Source organism: Channa argus, chromosome 14 (genome assembly GCF_033026475.1).
Source record: "Channa argus isolate prfri chromosome 14, Channa argus male v1.0, whole genome shotgun sequence".
Lineage (NCBI taxonomy): Eukaryota > Metazoa > Chordata > Actinopteri > Anabantiformes > Channidae > Channa > Channa argus.
This window is the reverse complement of record NC_090210.1, coordinates 2,575,839-2,595,059: the sequence shown is the minus strand read 5'-3', so window position 1 is coordinate 2,595,059 and position 19,221 is coordinate 2,575,839. Positions and strand designations below refer to the sequence as shown.

Sequence of the window (19,221 nt, the reverse complement as noted above, 5' to 3'; positions counted from 1 at the left end):
ACTGCGAGGAGGAAACAGAGAGAGGTTGTGTAAGAGAAGCAGGATGGAGAAAAAGAGCAAGAAAAGACAATAAATAAAACAGTTTGAAGGGAAAGATGGAATCCATATTTCAGCTCAGAAGTGCATTTAGTCATGCAAGTTCCCATCTTAACAGCTACACAAACAAAGCCAAACGACATCTGTCCACAGGCTGAGCATATTCCTCTGCACACTAATAAGTAGGCAATAACTTGGTATTTCATGAACAATTTTGATTCGTCCAGCACCGTAGACCACAAAAACCACATAGTTCAGAAGCTGCAAAACATCAACAGCCTGCCTTAAATATTCTGACCTTCACAAGACTAAAAGAGTCAGAGTCAGAGTCAGTGATGCTGTGCTCTGCAGGGCACTGAGAAAATCAAATAAGACATTTGTTTTGGCTGTTTCACAAGGTCAAAATTGAAATATTCAAAAGTGTTGTGTTTTTTGTGTCGCACTAATATTTAAAGCCAAAACCTGTGATCTAAGGTTTGGGGCCACCATCAGTGATTAGAAGAGAGCAACACACAGCAACAAAGTATGAAATACATCAGAACAAATGCATCTATTGTTTTCTGTGTACCTGCAAACGGTTGGCTCAACACCATCTTGGCAACTGTTCTAGGGCTGTACCCCAACCACTCTATGTACTCACACTCAGATGGGTGCGAAAACACCTACTGATAGCAGGTCTGCTTTGGATAGTAATCCGTAGTAAAATACTTCTCATGTTTTATTGTTCAGCCTGAATTCTGCTGCATGCTGCAGTTTATGTTTTAGTAGGTTCTTCTATTACTGCTCCCTGATTCACAGCAGGTCACTATTTTACTGGATCAGCGTGGATACTTAACCACAATGGATCAGTTGACACAGAGCAGCAGAACCAAAGTGTGTGTGTGTGTGTGTATGTGTGTCTGTGTATGTGTGAGAGAGAGAAAAACACAATAAAACATAAAACATCAACATAACTGAATTCTAGTACCAAGTTAATCCTATTAATGTACTTTATAGCCAAAAATGTGCAACCTCTGCCAATCATGCTAGGAGCAGCACGAGACTCAAAATCAATCCTGCTCCACCCAGCCGTCGAGGCATTGCAGTAAACAATGCTACATCACTTACTAATCAAGCAGACATTGCTGAAATTCTCTCACTGGTTAGAAAGGTTCAGCCTCCTCAAAACCTTTTAGCTTTTAGAAATGATTCAATGTTGTATACTCAGAGAGTCTGGTTCACAGAAGCACTCATATGTTTCCTAAAGTTAGAAAAAACATCACACTCATTCTTTTCCTGACATGAACCTGAGTCAAGCCTTAGTTGTGTATTGCACAGAAGCAGCTGTGAAAAGAATAACAGAATAGAAGAAAGTAAAAAAAGCATGAACTAATTTTCAAAATTAGGCCTACGTTTCTTTTCTAAAATGATTCCAGAAAAAGACAAAGTGTTTATATAACTGATCACAACCCCTGCACAACCTGTAAGAGGACTCTGTTTATGGGGTTGTAAATCAAAAAGGTTGGAAGCTGCTGCTATAACATGGCTGAGGTTTTAATGCACATCCATGCTCACGTTGTCCTCTTTCTTACCAGATTTTGCTGCTGACCAGCCTCAATGTCGGAGCTTATGGGCTGCAAAAACAGTTCTTGGGGTGATATCGGGCTCAAAGCCACAAAACCTCCTCTGGTCCTGTGTTACAACAGAGTAAATCAGTAAGCAAACACAAAAATAGCACATGTAAGTCCACAAATCTCCATGTGTGCATAGACTCACAGGGCTGAACCAGCGCTGTGAGCCATCATTGGCAGTGGCTGGGTGTTGGACAGAATGTCCTCTGGGAGGGTTGCGGCGTCCAAACGCTTGAACATCAAGTTACTTTTCTGAAATGTGAGACACAAAAAGAGAGGCAAAGTCAAAAACAGGTCAAAGGATTTCATTGTAGCTTCAGTTTGAAGTTACAGTACATTATATTTGCAAAACAAAAATAGAAATAAAATTACTTTTAAAAAAGTGTCAGAAAACTCATAATGAGCTGACCTGAGCTTCTAGTTGCTGCCTGAGCTTCTTGGCTTTATTCTGTTTGAAATAGTCCATGATCATCATTGAAGCGTAGATCTTTCCCACTGTCATGTCCGTATCTGTGAGGACAGACACACTACATTAACTGTTACAGTTTGTTTCTCTGCATTACATTTAGTATTTCCTCCATAGTTAGAGTCAGACCTTTGTTGATAGGCACCAGTAGGTCCAAGGTCTTCTGAGGCAGATAAGGCCAAATAATACTGATCTCTTTCTGCAATTCAGAATCCAGAGCAATACGATCCTCCCCACCTGTGACAAAAATTATTTTTCAGCCATTTTTGCAAATAGAATATGTCAAAAGGATTTGTTGAAATGTGCTGCATTTCTATCTCCTATATGAAAGAGACGGGCATTTAAAACATTTTGAATCAGCCAATCTTCAATGGAATCGCCCTCAAAATTTATGCTGGACATTTTCGGCTAAAAACTATCAGGAAAGCACGTTTTCATTCTTGTTAGTATTCCTGACCCCGAGCAATCTTGATGTCCAAAGCTGTGCGGATGAGCGACATCAAAGTGGAGGTGAAGTGAACAGTCATATCCTCATCCACAGGCATGTTCATCAACACCAACCTCTGACGAGAGATGAAGAGAAGAAAAGAGATTCATTATGTATTTTATTTTCCTCTGCAATGTGCTTAAAAGACTTCAGTGTACATGTGAAAAATATAATTTTCAACTATTATAAAACCTAATAAGACATTTGGTTTTAAGAAAGCACAAGTTCTTGTTCTACACTACATGGGCTGCCAGTAGTCTTTAAATGCACATGTACACAAATCAAAAGGCAAATATTAAACATGAACATCACTTATTTCAAAGTATTGGATAGGAAATTTTGCACTTTACAAACTTCCTTCAGTGATCATTTCAATAACACAACATCTGTTATTATTCAGGCAATAACCTGACTTGACTTTACTATCAACTAAATCCTTTACTTTTAATTATTCTTAACATGTTGGTATGTACTTTTGAATCCACATAATTTCTAATTTGTAATGCTCTTTATACACTACACTGTATTTCATGGATTTATTATACACAGGTTAGATTTTGCATGAGTAGGAAAGAATCGATCATGTTTTCAGTACCTTGTAAGCAATCTTAGCAGGACATTTTTTGCCCAGACCCAAGGGTGGTGACATGTGTGTTAACATCTCATACATGGCTGTGTAGTGGATACGGCCACTTAAGGGGAAACAAAATGTAACGGGAGGCGAAATAAAGGTTAAAAGAGAAAAATAAGCAAAAAGGTGGAGAGGTCAGTAAAAACAGAGATACAACAAACATCTCATACAGATCAATACAATAACTCACAATGGGGATTTGTTTTTCATCAAAATGTGAATGCTAAGGTTCCTTTGGATTTGATGTAAATCCACTTGTACAAAGCATGTCAGCTAACATTTCATACCCTTTGGCTGCCCTCTGCTGGATAACAAGAGTACATGACTGAAACAAGAAAGAAAGACAGCAGTACCAGGGTCAACTCTCACCATGCCAAACGATCATATTCCCCCCAAATGCGAACAAACTCATCCAGGTGATGAGGGCCCAGGATGGAGGAGTCTCGTGTCAGGTACTCAAAATTATCCATAATCACAGCCACAAAAAGATTTAGCATCTAATAAAAGACACAAAGCAGGGTTTTAAAAAAAAAAAAAGCAACGTGCAAGGCAGCAGAAAAGCAGTGGCAGTAGTGTTATCGGTTGATGTACGAGCCCTGACCAGGAATGAGCTGAAGAAGATAAATGAGACGAAGTAGCAGTAAGCAAAGTCAGTCCCACAGCCTCCCTCGTGGTCTGGAGACATGGTGAGGGGGGCGATGGAGGGGTCTGGTTCACACTCCTGACCTGAGAGACAGGAGAGCATGATCTCCTGCCAGGACTCTCCTGTCGCACTCCTGGTGGTTTAAATAGGAACAAACACCTAGTTGACATCAAACTGTACAACTTTGTGGGAAAGAATTGTAGTAAAAAAGCCTTAATTTGAATGAAATGGAAATTTCCATCAGCTTCTTTGAATCCACCTGAACAGAAGCATCAGAGCACTGAAAAAGTTCTTGAAATTGTTGTGCTGATTGATGTGACTCTCATCATTCAGCTTGATGTTTCCAAAAACCTGCAGAAAATAGGTTTCAGTAAAATAATTATTAGCTAATACCACACCCATCCATCAACAATTTTAATAAAAGGTTTGAATAATGTCATATACTGTAACAGATACAGTTGTAGCTTTAAGTTTATAAATATTCCGAATTTTCTGTGTCTGCTTAAACATGACTCGAAATGTGATCAGATTACACTAAAATTAGATGAAGGGAACCCAATAAAACAAATGAGACAAAAATGTGCACTTAAAATGTATTAATATCAATTGTGAAAAATTATTCAATCTTAATTATTTGTGTACGGAAAAAGTATTTGAAGCTGTGCATTGAGTAATTGGTGCGCGTGACTCCCCCTTATGCATCGATTACTGAATGTTGAAGGGATTTTAAGAATTTTAGCCGATTCTTCCTCACAAAACAGCTCAAGGATGTTAGTTGGGTTCTTTGAATCAACTGCCTGCTTCAGGTGCTTCCACAACATTTCTGTAGACTCAGCCTTCAGAAATCTTACATTTTTTCTGCTTTAACCATTCTTTGGTTAGAATTTATGTGATTTGTGTACAGCTCAATAATGGATAATCCTTTAAGTTGAAAGACTAAAGTTCATGGTAGTGCCACTACCATGTTCCCAAAATGGGAAAAGGTTTTTAGAATGGAATGTGTGTTTTAATGGCCCAAGCCCGATTCTTCCAAACATCCTCTGGTTTATCCTGAGCCAACTTTAGACAGGCTAGAGACTAGTGGCTTGTGGCTTCCTTCTTGAAACTCTGCTATACACTTAACATTGTTGATAAGTTACCTCCTATTAGTGGACTTATGGGCATTGATATTAGCTTTAGACAGAGAGGCCTTTGTGTTCCTAGATGTTAATCTGTGGTCTTCATATGCATTGATGTGATCTTTGTTGGTCATGTGTATATATATATATTGTATAAGTAATGATCTTTCAAGATTTGTCTGATGTCAGGATCTGAATTTGACTGTGAAAATTTCTCTTCTTTGAATAAGGCAGAGCCTCCACACCTGAATGTCAGCCCACTAACTGACATACCTAACTCTAACTACCCTTTTAAGTAAACCTGTTTTAAATAAATGTTTAAATGGGCAACCTTTATCAGGTTTTAGGTCTTCTGTAAAAATCTAATCATTTTTAGGTCGTATTTATGAAGCAGTTTAGGAAGTCATTTTTAATGGGTTAACAAACTTTCAACCAACACCGTATATAAGACATTACACATTTGTTCACATTATCAATGTACTCTTGGCTTCAATGTTATGTATTTAAGTTCGTTATGATGACTGAGATACCTGCATTCCAATTATTGCGTAAATGAAGAAAAGCATAGCAATGAGTAGACAGACATAAGGAAGAGCCTGAGGGAGAAGAGATGACAAAATCAGGGAGTTAAAAGTTGTCATAGAGGAAACAATTTGATTTGTTTTATATAACAGAAGAACATAGATTATAAAATATCCCACCTTGAATGACTGCACAAAGGTCCACAGCAGAATACGGATAGTGTAACCCTGTCTCAGCAGCTTGATCAACCTGGCCGTTCGGAAAAGCTTCAGGAAACTCATGTTGATGGTGTTCACCGACTGGGACAGACGCACAAATGGTTGCAGAGAGGGTGACACGAAACAGAGAGAAAGCGGCAGACAGAAGGGACAGACAGGATGTAAAACACAGATGGCGAAATTCGTCACAACATGACTTAAGTTGTGTCTGGAAACAGGGATCGTAACACATGAGGATACTTGGAGAGGAAGAAAGCTGCATTTTAAGCTGCGTATTTGAATCTTTTTTTTTAGGGTCACAACATTGTGAAAATGAATGTTGTCTTGGCAGTGTCTTACCTGTAAATCCACAATTATCTCACTGATGCTGCCAAGAACAGTGATGAAATCAAAAATATTCCATGTATCTCGAAAGTAGTTCTGCGGAAAATAAAAAAAAAAATGTTATAATTTTACTACTGTTAATTTAGATAAAATCCTTTATTTAATCTTTATGTGATTAAAATCTCTCAACCGTTTTTAATTTATTTGAATTTTCTTTGTTGTAAAATACGCACCACCAAACCGTAAGCCATAATCTTGAGTATACACTCCATGGAGAAGAGGACTGTGAAGGCTGTGTTGAAGTGTTTGAGGACAGTGTCATACGCAGTTGGAGCTGAGTAATACTGAAAAAACAAAACAAAACAAAATGCCCCAGAAGTCTAAGATGTTGTGAAGAAACGTGCGATTTTTGTCAAGTCTAGTGTCAATCAAACCTCAAAGACAAACTACAAACAAATATGAGACTTGTGAATAGAATTATCTTTTCTTTTCGACATGTTTTATGTGTGGTAATGTGTACAGCTTCTTAAACATGGTTTTTATTGTAGCCTTCGCCCCTATTCACGCTCATTAAAATCTTTTAACTAATTTAACTATTTCTTTTCTTTTATTCTCTGAAAAAACAACAACATAGAAGTTTGCGTACAGCCTGAATGTTTAAGCTTGAGTTTTCAATGCCCATCACACATTTTTTGCAGTCTTTTCATGTTCCCTGATCTCACATGCTAACTTTGAGAACAACATTGTCCTTATGGATGGAAATGATAGTCAGAGAACAGAAAATAAAACCTTGATCAAAGAATGAAGCAAGCTTCAAATTTACCACCTGCTGTAATTCACAATGTCTAGAGCACATTAGACACAAGGTATTTTAAACCACATACTGTGTCACTACTCTTACAAGTCTTGTTCTTTTTAATGGTGTTTACCTTCATCATAAGGACGACAGTGTTGAGGGCGATCATGACGAGCACTGTGTACTCAAAAGACGGCGATGCCACAAAGTGCCACAGTCTGTACTGGAATGTTTGCCTGTTCTGGGGCATGTACCGGGTCATCGGCTTGGCACTTATGGTAAAGTCGATGCAAGCCCTCTGATGGATAGAATTTGAATAAAATAGACAAGATTATCTCTATTTGCATTTAAATGTACGTGTGTTGTTTGTGTGTCACCAGGTTTCATCGCCCCACACCTCGTTCTTCTCCAGACTGCACTCCTGAATCATCTTGTCACCCTGCTCCTGAAAGGTGATGATGATCAGAGCCACAAAGATGTTGACAAAGAAGAAAGGGAAGACCACAAAGTAGACCACATAGAAAACGGACATTTCCATCCTATTCCCTCGACTCGGCCCCATGTTCTCCTCTGTTACATCGGTTGAGTGCTGCAGAACCCTAGCAGAAGAAAATACTTTAAATCCCAGTGTTTGCTAATGGAAAAAAAAAAAATCCAAGCCATTTCAGGATGTTTAAAGTGAAGTTCAAGCTTATGTAAAATCTAGATTTCATTTGCTTACTGGGGCCATCCCTCTCCAGTTGAGACGGTGAAGAGTGTGAGGAGAGCCCAGCAGACATTGTCGTAGTGAAACTCGTGTCTCTTCCACTCTCTCCTCTTTACCTCCTTTTTGTCTCTGCTGTAGTCAATGTAGTAGCCTCTGTAGGGAACAGAGCACCCTGAAGGTCAACGTTTCACTAATTAAACAAGGGGTTTCAATGAGGAGAAAGATATTAAATCTTGTGTTAAGTGGAGATGTTACTCCTCATTCACACTGCTGACTTGTGAATCTCCACTCATTGTGTCGAGAGCTACAGTATTTGTCACTTTACTCTAAAAACGAGTGCATAGCTATTCTTTGTTTGCAGTTTAAATGCCCTTCGGGTTTTTGGTTGTTTTCTAGGTAGTTTGGATTTTAGTACAGTGACCTAAGTTTTGTGATAGTCTACTTGGTGGTTTGTTTTTAGTCCAGGCAGATTGGTTTGGCATATCGGCCTGGGTTTAAATATGGGTTAATGCATACAAAAATGCCATGGCAATGTCATGTTGTACATCTAAACAGTAATGCTGACTGCCCACCGTGTTTCTTTAATTTGTTATATATAACCAGTTTCAACCACAATTGGTCTTTATAAAGGCAGTGAAGTGGCCTCTACTTCCCTTTCTTCTAGATCAACTGAAGGTATATGAGATACTGTTTGTGATAATATTTGGAGGATTTTGAGGTATAAATTTATTTCAGATATTGCAGCAACAGATGAGCACAGACTCCGAGTGATTCATACATATCCACTTACTGGCATTCTTTCTCTGTATTCATGGAGCTGTCAGTACAATAGAAGAACTTCCCTTTAAAGAGCTGCACTGCAATGACAGCAAAGATGAACATGAAGAGCTGGTACACAATGAGGATGTTGAAGACGTTCTTCAGAGATGTGACCACACAGTCAAAAACAGCCTGTGGAGAAGAGAGACAATAAGGATGGCACAGAAATAACAATCTGTCAGAGATTTGAGAAAGAAAACACCAGAAACCCCAAAATACTGCAGAATGTTTGCAGCTGTTTACATCATACCTTGAGTTTAGGAAGTCTCTTGATAGTTTTAAGAGGCCGCAGAACTCTGAGAACTCGGAGGGACTTAATTGTCTTGATGTCTCGACCTTTGTTGTTCCTGTTAGCATTGAAATACAGCTTTCAGGAACATACTGTGGCAGTACACTTACTAATGGTCAAGGACACATGGACAAAGACGCGTTCAAAACACTTAAAAAGGAAAATACAGTGAAAGCAAAATGGGAACAGGAGTACACATCAAAAACACAACTAAACACAGAACTTGACCTTCAGTCTCTTTGCGTGGAGCCCAGCAGGTACAAAAGGTACCATACTGTGTTTGAAAATAGCTGATAGCTTTGGATTTATTATTCGTGCACACAAATTAGTAACACATTATGTGGCATTTCGAATTATGTCTTAAAAGTGCCTTTAATCAGGTACTAAAATATTGTTGGTTAGTAATCGGATTGTAGTGTAAAACAAGCCTCAAAAACGGAATTTATCTTATTTCTCTCTGTTTTGTATTAAAATTAGGCTTCAACAAGGATACATGGAAACATTTTGGGCTGATAACACTATGGGTTTTGATTTATTAGTCCATTTTAAGGAATACTAGATTATTGTCGATTAATTAGTGAGCAGAAATTAACAAAGAAACACAAATGAGGGTAGAAATGATGAATTAGATCACCCAGATTACGGATGCAGTTCTGCAGTTTAGTGAGATTTAAAAGACATCAACAAAAGTACACTGAATGCAAAAAAATAAAAAATAAAATAAAATAAGAAATATAAAATAAATGACAGAAAAATATGTGATGCTTATGGAAGAACTATACATTTATTGTGACTGAATTTTTTACCCCATCACATTCCTGGAAGCCTCAACAGTGACAAAATCCACAGGAACAACAGAGAAAAAAAATTGAAGCATAAAAAGAGATACACAGTGAGCAAAGCTCAGAGGATCACAGCTATATTCACAACAGAGAAATTAACATATAGTGCAGTACAGTCATCTACAGAACAACAAAAGGCACAAAAAGTTCAATTAGTTATCTATCACACTCATGCTGCAAAAGACAACAGAAAGAACTGCTTTTAACACCAGTCACGACACACTTCACACATGTTTAAACTTCCCAATTAAATCCACCTTCTTTTCTTGTTGGATCAACACGGGGACTGTTAAGTCACATATTCCGAATTTACGTACTGCACAGCACCATGCATGCGTCCAGGTTTGCAGTTTTTGAGCTGCCCCCCTATGTCAATGAAGCAGACTGCATTCTTTTTTTTTTTGTAAGCTGCAAAATGTGTCTTTGAAGGTTGGTCATTTATAAGACTGCTGTATGATCAGAAAATGATTTGCTGCAGTGAGTCAGTCATTAGTCATCAGCAGGCAGCAATACATAGTGACTCACGTTAAAGCAAAGGCAATCAGAGCTCCCACCACCACAATGAAGTCCAGGAGGTTCCACATGTCTCGAAAGTATGAGCCGTCGTGCAGAATGAGACCCTGGTCTATCATCTGGAGGACAAATACACACAGACATGTAATGTGAACATACACAAACACACATACACACCATCTAGAATAAAGTGTGATATCTGTGGTTTAAATGTAGAAATTATACTTTTCAGTTACCCACCTTAATGATCATTTCAAAGGTGAACACTCCAGTGAACACATAATCAAAATAACGGAGAACCTGGGCATTTTACAAACACACATGATACAAATTAAAAACATATTTTTGGAGCATGCATACTTTTTTTTTGCATCATTTGACATGCATATGCACGCACCATACATTTAAATACATCTATTCCGTATGTGCTGCCTAATTATAGTCACATGCATCGATTTACACTTTAATATACAAAACAATCAGGACATTTTTATTACGTCTTACATCTGCCAGTTAAACTTTGCAGGGAAAAATATTCATGTGTTGCTCTGCTCTGAGTATTTTTATTTATTTATTTGTTTATTTTTGCCACTTTTCTGGATGAACCTACAACATATATTCTTTGTATTGATTTGGGACCTACTTCCACTAGTACATCTCTAAGGAAGAACATAAAACTCCAACAGAATTAGAAGTTTATAATGGTAATTTAAAAATTGCATGAAGTTCAATTCAATCTTTCAGCAAATTACACTCAAATTAAATGTAATGTAATCTAACCTAATCAGAACGAACGAGTAAAAGAGTAAAAACAGAGTCACAGCATCACAATTACCACGCTAATTGGTATACTTCTTAGGCTTTGACGCTGCCTCTGCCTCTAACGAAACCTTTATAGGATGAATCTGTTGGTTTGAAGTGCAGCTCTGGGTAACCAACCTCGTTACTAAGCTGAGGAGAAAAGACGCTGCAACAAATTGTGGTTGGTTTGCTTAACTGTGGGCTCCTTGAATCATTTGGCACGGAACAATGTGCTAGGTTTGTTCTTCATGCCCTATAAATACATTAAAGGGACGCTGGTGATTTTACTACTACATTTAGATCAAGTTACAGGACATACAATATACAACAGTGTTCACGATCAAAGCAGCAAAATATGTCCCAACCTCCTAAATTGAAACACACTACTCAATGGTTGTCTTTTGTTATCAGCACATCCTAACAGGCTCAGTAAGCCATTGTAACGTGGCATTTTGTGCCGTTTGGTGGTTTGTTGTGTTGTTTGGTTAAGGTACAAACACAAGTTGGTTTTAGTGTTGGTGTTAGGGAAAGATTGCGGTTGGGGTCAAAACACAGAAACAACATTAACTAAAATGACAACACGGACTAACAAAATCAAAAGGGGCACAAATCTGTGTCTCTTTTGTCATAGTCTTACCCACCTGTGTGCCCTAACCTTTGTTGATGTCACAGATCGTCCCTCTGGCAACTTCAATATTTACTACTGTCAATAGATGTCTCATTTCTCACACCTCTAGGTCACGTCTCACACTACACCTGTAGGCTTTCGTGCCTTGCAAAAGTATTCATAACCCTTGAACTTTTTCTCATTTTGTCACATTCCAAGCACAAATGTGAATGTATTTTATTGGGATTTTAATGTAATAGACCAACACAAAGTGCTACATACTTGCGAAGTGAAAGGAAAGGTTTTTATGCGGATGCCCTTCCTGATGTAACGCTCCCCAATTTCTACCTTGGGGCGTTGAAAAGGATGAACAGTGGAAAGAAAGTTGGTGCTGATGACATACCTGTGGAGGTGTGGAAGTGTCTAGGTGAGGTGGCAGTAGAGTTTCTGACTTGTCAACGGTTCAGAGCAACAGAGAGTGTGGAAAAGAGGTGAAGAGGCAAGTGCAAGCAGGTTGGAACGGGTGGAGAAAAGTGTCAGGTGTGTTGTGTGATAAAAGAGTATCAGCAAGAATGAAAGGAAAGGTGTTCAAGACGGTGGTGAGACCAGAGATGTTGTTCGGCTTAGAGACAGTGGCACTGAAGAAAAGACAGGAGGCAGAGCTGGAGGTAGCAGAGCTTAAGATGTTGAGGTTCTCTTTGGGAGTGATGAGGATGGACAGGATCAGGAATGAGGACATCAGAGATACAGCTCATGTTAGATGTGTTGGAGATAAAGTCAGAGAGGCCAGATTGAGGTGGTTTGGACATGTTCAGAGGAGAAATTGTGAATATATCTGTAGAAGGATGCTGAGGTTGGAGCTGCCAGGCAGGAGGTCTAGAGGAAGACCAAAGAGGAGATTTATGGATGTAAATGTTCTGCACTTATATAGCGATTATCTACCTACTGGCATTCAAAGTGCTTTACACTGCTCTTTATTCACCCATGACCCATGGACTCACAACCCCGGGGAGCCGGTGTCTTGCTCAATGATGCTCCCACCATCATGTTTCAGGGTGATGTGCAGGGTTTTGCCACACATAGCGATTTGCAATTAGGCCAAAAAGCTCAATTTTGGTCTCATCTGACCAGAGCACCTTGTTCCACCTGTTTGCTGTGTCCCCCTCATGCTTGTCACAAACTGCAAATAGGGATTCTTAAGGATTTCTTTCAACAATGGCTTTGTTCTTGCCATTCTCCCATAGAGGCCAGATTTGTTGATTACACGACTAATAGTTGTCCTGTGGACAGATTCTCCCACCTGATCTGTGGATCTCTGCATCTCCTCCATGGTCACCATGGGCCTCGTGGCTGTTTTTCCGATTAATGCTCTCCTTGCCTGGCCTGTTAGCTTAGTTGGACGGCCATGTCTTGGTAGGTTTGCAGTTGTGCCAGACTCTTTCCGTTTTGAGATGATAGATTGTACAGTGCTCCGTGAGATATTCTAGTGTGTTACTTGGACTTCATGATGCCGTTAGTTCACTAACGTTCTCTAAGAAAGTTCTGAGGGCTTCACAGAACAGCTGTAGTAATTATACTGAGATTAAATTACACTTAGATGGACTCTATTTATTAATTAGGTGACTTGTGAAGGTTAGACGTAGTTAGAAGTATCAGAGTAAAGGGGGATCACTTTATTTGTAAAAAATTTTGAAAACCATTTATCATCTTCAATAATACTAATAATGTGCCACTTTGTGTTGATCTATCACATAAAATCCCAATAAAATACATTCACATTTGTGGTTGTAACAAGTGGTATGAATACTTTTGCAAGACACTGAAGGTGACCTACCTCATGACTGATAACTGCCTATTCAATAGTATAATAACTTTTGAGCTTGAATCGTAATCATAACTCTTTTTAGTAGATCGTTTTGAGTATGATGGATATTAATTAATATCTAATTATTAAAAGATAGATAGATTGTAATTAAAATTGTTTTCCTTTAAGTTAGGATAATTTACTGTGGGTATATTAAATGAATCGACATTAGTGAAAGCATGTATACAGTGGCTTGCACTTGTGAAACATTTAGAATCTACTAGCGTGTGCTTGTTTTATTACTCTTGACATTGTCTATGTGACGGATATGTGAAAAACAAATTGCACAGCCATTTCCCAGTCAAACTTGCTGATTCTGACCTTGTATGTCTGCAACGCTGAATGTGTCAAGGCACATAGCTGCTGACACAGTGTTATGTCAACTTGAGATCAAACCTGAAAGTGTTGCACTGAGCCAAATTTCACCACTGCTGTTTTCTTTTTAACTGACCAGTGCAAGTGCAACATTATTAGACAATGTCAAGTGAGCAAATGACAATGACAGACTATGAATGGGTTATGCTAATTTTTGGAGAGATACATAGACTGTAACACACAGTAAATGTCAAACTAATCTAATTCATCCTATAAATGAGAGTTTAGATTGAAATAAAATCACAAACCATGCGCAGAGATGTAATTGCACCTCACCTTATTTCTTTCTGAATTGGTACACACAGGGTCCTCAGCAGCCAATGCGATGCTGCTTGCCACAATCACGAGGAGGATGGTCATTTCAAAATAGCGCAGAGTGACCACGTAGTGGCAGATCCTTCTGATACTGTGGATCAAAAATGAAGGATACTCACAGAAATAGCACAAAAAAAAAAACATAAAAAAAAGGAACAATAGGTGCAAAACTACGTATAGTTTTAATGGCTTTTCTAGACTCTTACGGGTTGGAGGCCTTAAAGATGAACATGCTGTCTGGGGCAACAGGTTTGGGAGGAATCGGAGGTTCCTCCTCCTCTGTTTCCTCGTCTCTTTCTTGCTGCTCAGATTGGTATGAATCCAACTCTTTACTATTCACTAAACCCCCGACAAGGTGGACAGGGAGAGGAAAAAAAAACATTTTATCTGTACATGGACAGCTATGACAGAGAAATAATAATGTGAGTCACCAGAACAATCAATTCATCTGAAAAAGACAAGTACAAGTGTGGCACTCTTATCAGATGTCAGAAACACCTACACACTGTGAAATGATACTGACACTATATCCCACTTCATGATGCACAGTAAAGGAGTGTGACTGCAACGAAAGGTCGTCACCATGCTACCTGTCAAGGGTGAGAGCTCCAGCAGTGGTTGTGCTGACATTTCGATGGCCACACTTCCCTCCAGTTTGGACTTGTCACGTTTGATGGAGACCAACCGGCTCTCAGACTCTATGGTGCTCACAATATACTCTGTGGCTTCTAAGGCTGGCTCCACCGGGATGCTTTGGCACAAGGGCTCGTACTGGTCTGTCTGTCTGCCCTCACCCTTCTCTGGCCGGGTGCAGTCCAGCAGATGTTCACACTGAGGAGGATCTGGAATGTTGGCACCAGGAATAGTTCTGCAATGGAAAAGGCAACATTATTGAAGTTAAATCAGTGTGACAGGAACATTTCTTGTGTAGAAAAAGCAGCACAAACTTCTCCTCCAGTATGAAGCCGCTATGGAAATCACTTTATGAGAACAGCGTTACCTTCTACAGTCTTCTCCAACTTCTTCATATGGGTTGATGATGCATGTTCCACAGCCATCTTGAGCTGACCCTCCTTCTATCTCTCTCTCTCTCTCTTCTTTTTCCTCCTTCTCTTCCCTCTCATCCAGTATCTTCCTGTCCTGGCTCAGAGACCGTCTGACTTGTGGTACCTCATGTAGTGACTGAGTACAGTCCAGGCTCTTGGCTTCGGTGCGAGCCTCACGGTGACGGTGGCGCCTGTGCCGGGCACCTTCATCCGGGCCCTGACTGGGCCTGAACTTGCGGGCCATCCTGTGCCTGCCTCCTCCTGCAGTCCGGTGGTTTGCTCCTCCTGTTTTCTCCTCGTTCAGATTTACCACAGTCTCAGCCACAGGAGGCTCAGGGATGGACATGGACATTGGGGGCTCGGGGAGAGGTATCCCCACAGACATGGGTGATTCTGGCAGGTGAGCTGGGCTGGCTTCTGGGGAAAGGGCAGGGACATGGTGGGGAATAGTGGGTGTTTCAACAGTGTCTTCTGTAGGGCTGCCAAACAGTTCCTCTCTGCTTGCCATCTGTCGACGTTTGCGTAGCTGGTTGGCTCTCTGCTCCCACACTGACATGTTAACTTTTCTCCTCCTCTCACGGCGGGTGATAAAGGCATTGGAGCTATTGAGAGGCTGCTCATCAACAGGCCTAGTCACAACTTCAGGCTCTTCTGGGAAGGTTGGACGACCTCGGTGGATCGCCCGTTTCCTATACAAGTAGGGTCTTCTTCTCCCACTAAGGGGCACAATATACTTGACATCAAAATAAGGCAGCAAATAGCAACAACTTAACAATTTGTTGACAAGAAACATCAAGACTAGAGTCCATTTAGCATACAGGTTAAAAGAATGCTCAAACAAATAAAATAAAGGTAGCAAGAAAAGGCCAAAATTGGATCTGAATACATAATGTTAGTCGATTGGTAAAACATATAAACAAAATAAAATCCTATGGATCAAAATACTTCAAGCTAAAAAGTATAAATACATCCAAAAACTAAAAAAAGAAAATACCTGTGAGGTAAAGACTGATAAAAGGAGAAGTGAAAAACAAAACCCACAACAACAAAAAAGGAAAAGTGCAGGATTAAAATGTAGTGTAATATCTAAAAAAATAATTCAGGAGAGAAACTCAAATCTGTGTCAGGGATGCATACAGTTATACTTACTGGTATTTCTTTTGTTGTCCATGTAATCAATGAGTGATTATTCGAAAACAAGACATTAGTGTTTTACAACATACACAGAACATTTGTCGTGACACAGAACAAAATATCTAAGGGGGGGGAAGCAAAAAAACAGGGACAATCAGGTTTGGAATCAGTGCTTTACAGTATGTTGGCAAATTAATGATTAATTTTTAAAAAATTAGGCATTTTCTTACTTTTAGTGCCTGAATTTTAGTGCTTGAATGTCATTGAACACAATATTTTGGTCAGTGCCACATAACAAGCATAAAACAAGACAACGTGATGGATCAGCAAAACACAGTGATCCACATAAAAATCAGCATCTTGTAGCTGCAACACATAAAAGATGTTTAACATATAAATATGTAACGGACAAATGATACATCCAGTGTCAAAGTAACAGTTATCTGCTGTTACATTTGTGGATTTTACATGTTTGAGCTGACCATTGCATACAGTTTTAGTTTGGTGTCATGCCAGCAAGCAGCTGTTTTCTATTCAGAGAAATCTGTAACTCTGGGTCAGTAATGGCCTTCATGTTTCACGTAGTTATGCCACAGCACTCTCACAGTGGAGATGCTAATCAGATGGCGATGCACTAGGGAGGGAAATTTGTCCAAAATATGACACACTCCAAAGTGTGCCTCCTCCCAGAAGAGTGACACATTGAGACTTCCCACTGTTACCGACAACCTTCAGAAATTGCCATCCTCCTCCAGAAGTAACTAGATTATTAGACATGTGAAAAGGCCATCAGGTCACTGACAGGAGCAGAAAATTTATTTACAAAAGAGGCCGAGTTCTTAACCAATCATGGGCAAAGACGGAGAAGGGCTTTCAGTAAAGCTGTTGAGGCAATCCGTAAGGACTCATGCTTTTAAATCAGGCACATTCAACACGCATTCATTAGTTTTTTTTGTTAATGCCTTAAACATGCCTTTCTTTTATTCTTTGCATTCACCATGCAACTGAAGGAAGTGAGGAACATACTAAACATTTGCCTACAGCAGCTTCTCAGTCCACAATCAGTAAAACTGTGAAAATTATGATTTTATTGGCTAAACTTTTCGCTAAACTGATTTTAGTGATTTAGTGTTTGTGTGGTTACATTACAGCCGTGACAGGAAGAAGCTTGACGAAAATTCAGTCCAGTTAAAAGCTTTAAGAAGAGCTTATGTGAGAAACATGAAAACTACAGTAGGACTCACTTAATGGTTTTCTGTGAATGCTTGAGGTATCTTAAAAGTTGATAGCTAATAACGAATAACTTACTCAGAGATTAAGCCATCTCTGCCTCTGGCATATCTTTGGTTGAAGAACTCCTCTTCCTCTTCTTCATCCTGGAAAACACAAAAAAACAATATACTGTTTTAAAGGGAAAATCCTCAGTTTTACTATTATAGGAAGTTTACTATTAGGTACTCGAGGGAGTTTCTGATCACTAGTACAATTATGAGCTATGTTTTTATCACTGAGTTTCATAAAAACATGGTTTTGTATGTAGACTAACAAAACTTTGTAGACTAATAAAATGAATTGTTTTCAAATTTTAATGATACCAAATACTGCTAGAGATTGAAAAATGGCAAACCTTTGTCAGTTCCTGTGCGTTGGCAAGATTATCCACAGCGATGGCCAAGAAGACATTAAGCAATGTGTCTGTCATGAAGGCAGTTAAGAGCACAAAAAACTGTGGAAAGTCTACGTAATTTTACCCCATATTGCTTACGTGACTATATATTTGCGTGTGTGTGTGTGTGTGTATATATATATATATATATATATATATATATATATAAATAGGCAAGATATCATCATTATCCCCTGAATCGAAGATTGGATTCCAATTCAAGAACGGCTGACCTTAGATTGAGATCATGGCTAAGACGGACACCTGGAACCTCTGTGGCTGGTTAGCAAGAATAGGTGGTAACCGGTACCTTCTGAAATACCTTCTGAAAGTCTACTAGTGGATGTGAATGTGGCTGCACTACGACCATAAACCAACAATCTGATATACACAATGGCAACTGTGATTCTTGGCTATAAGACCAACATAAGCCATAAGGTGCAGTATACTGGTGCAGTATGGAAACGGAGGTTGGGGGCTAAGACCAAGGCAACATGAAGGGTGTTAGCCAACTATCAGAGTTGCAGAAAGGCATCATGAAGTACAACAAACTGTCCATACTTTGGGCCTTGGAGACGTGGAGACACCAGAGAAGTTGAAACCAGGAGAATGTTCTCCAATGAGCCAACCAAGGTGTACTCCCAGTGGCAGGGTAATAACATAAGAGCAGACCCACCAAGGCTGAAGACTAAAGAATACTAGAAAAGCATAATGGAGACGTCACATAACAGCAATGTCCAGTGGCTGGTGGGCAAACAAGCTCCAGTAAAATTCAAAATGACAGAGGCTCTCTACTATGAAGAAATGGACAGCACCAGGCCCTGACATGATCCATGACTACTGGTCAAAGAAGTTAATCTCACTCCATGAGCTCCTGGCGGCACAAACAATCAAGCTAATAGTGGATGGAACCCACTCTGAATGCTTAACTGACACTGGCAGCATAGCGGCTTAGACGACCAGGCACATGTATCAATACATGAGCAGAGCCCAGAATGGAATTGTTAGTAGCAGAGGAACAAAGCACAAGCTACTGGTAGATAAAGCAGTCACTCGAGACTGCAAGACCAGCCATAGCAAACTGTGCACTGCCTGGATTGACCATGCGGAAGCCTGTGACTCAATGGCTCACACATGGATCCTGGAATGCTTGGAACTGTATAAGTTCAACAGGGCTCTATTAGCCTTCATTGAGAACTCAATGGGGAAATGGTAGGACAACTTCAAGCCATTTGCACAAGTCAAGTACAGAATATACCAAGGTGTCACCAATAGTGGTTATGGATTTGGATTTGTCCTCGACAAAGGAACCATCAGCCACCTCCTCTACATAGATGACATCAAGTATGTCAGGAGTGAACGAGACATCGTCTCACTGATCCATACCACCAGG

The 19,221-nt window shown here is 39.6% G+C and overlaps 1 protein-coding gene across 6 annotated transcripts in view; it reads right to left on the bottom strand.

Annotated features, from left to right (window-relative positions):
• The window catches only part of cacna1eb (calcium channel, voltage-dependent, R type, alpha 1E subunit b), a 56,481-nt gene that overhangs the window by 5,393 nt on the left and 31,867 nt on the right, over positions 1-19,221 (bottom strand). For 5 of the 6 annotated variants that reach the window (XM_067474959.1, XM_067474960.1, XM_067474962.1 and 2 more), the window contains 27 exons: positions 17,790-17,857; positions 17,471-17,538; positions 14,983-15,744; positions 14,573-14,850; positions 14,189-14,321; positions 13,944-14,073; positions 10,261-10,320; positions 10,033-10,139; positions 9,472-9,483; positions 8,627-8,723; positions 8,348-8,508; positions 7,573-7,710; positions 7,249-7,450; positions 6,985-7,149; positions 6,289-6,399; positions 6,071-6,151; positions 5,693-5,812; positions 5,522-5,587; positions 4,133-4,224; positions 3,832-4,006; positions 3,600-3,727; positions 3,195-3,291; positions 2,570-2,675; positions 2,242-2,349; positions 2,056-2,156; positions 1,792-1,898; positions 1,608-1,707 (listed from right to left, as the gene is read on the bottom strand). In XM_067474959.1, coding sequence (XP_067331060.1) covers positions 1,608-1,707; positions 1,792-1,898; positions 2,056-2,156; positions 2,242-2,349; positions 2,570-2,675; positions 3,195-3,291; positions 3,600-3,727; positions 3,832-4,006; positions 4,133-4,224; positions 5,522-5,587; positions 5,693-5,812; positions 6,071-6,151; positions 6,289-6,399; positions 6,985-7,149; positions 7,249-7,450; positions 7,573-7,710; positions 8,348-8,508; positions 8,627-8,723; positions 9,472-9,483; positions 10,033-10,139; positions 10,261-10,320; positions 13,944-14,073; positions 14,189-14,321; positions 14,573-14,850; positions 14,983-15,744; positions 17,471-17,538; positions 17,790-17,857 — 3,773 coding nt within the window. The remainder of the gene's footprint in view (positions 1-1,607; positions 1,708-1,791; positions 1,899-2,055; positions 2,157-2,241; positions 2,350-2,569; positions 2,676-3,194; positions 3,292-3,599; positions 3,728-3,831; positions 4,007-4,132; positions 4,225-5,521; positions 5,588-5,692; positions 5,813-6,070; positions 6,152-6,288; positions 6,400-6,984; positions 7,150-7,248; positions 7,451-7,572; positions 7,711-8,347; positions 8,509-8,626; positions 8,724-9,471; positions 9,484-10,032; positions 10,140-10,260; positions 10,321-13,943; positions 14,074-14,188; positions 14,322-14,572; positions 14,851-14,982; positions 15,745-17,470; positions 17,539-17,789; positions 17,858-19,221) is intronic. The other variant, XM_067474961.1, reaches the window with a different exon arrangement.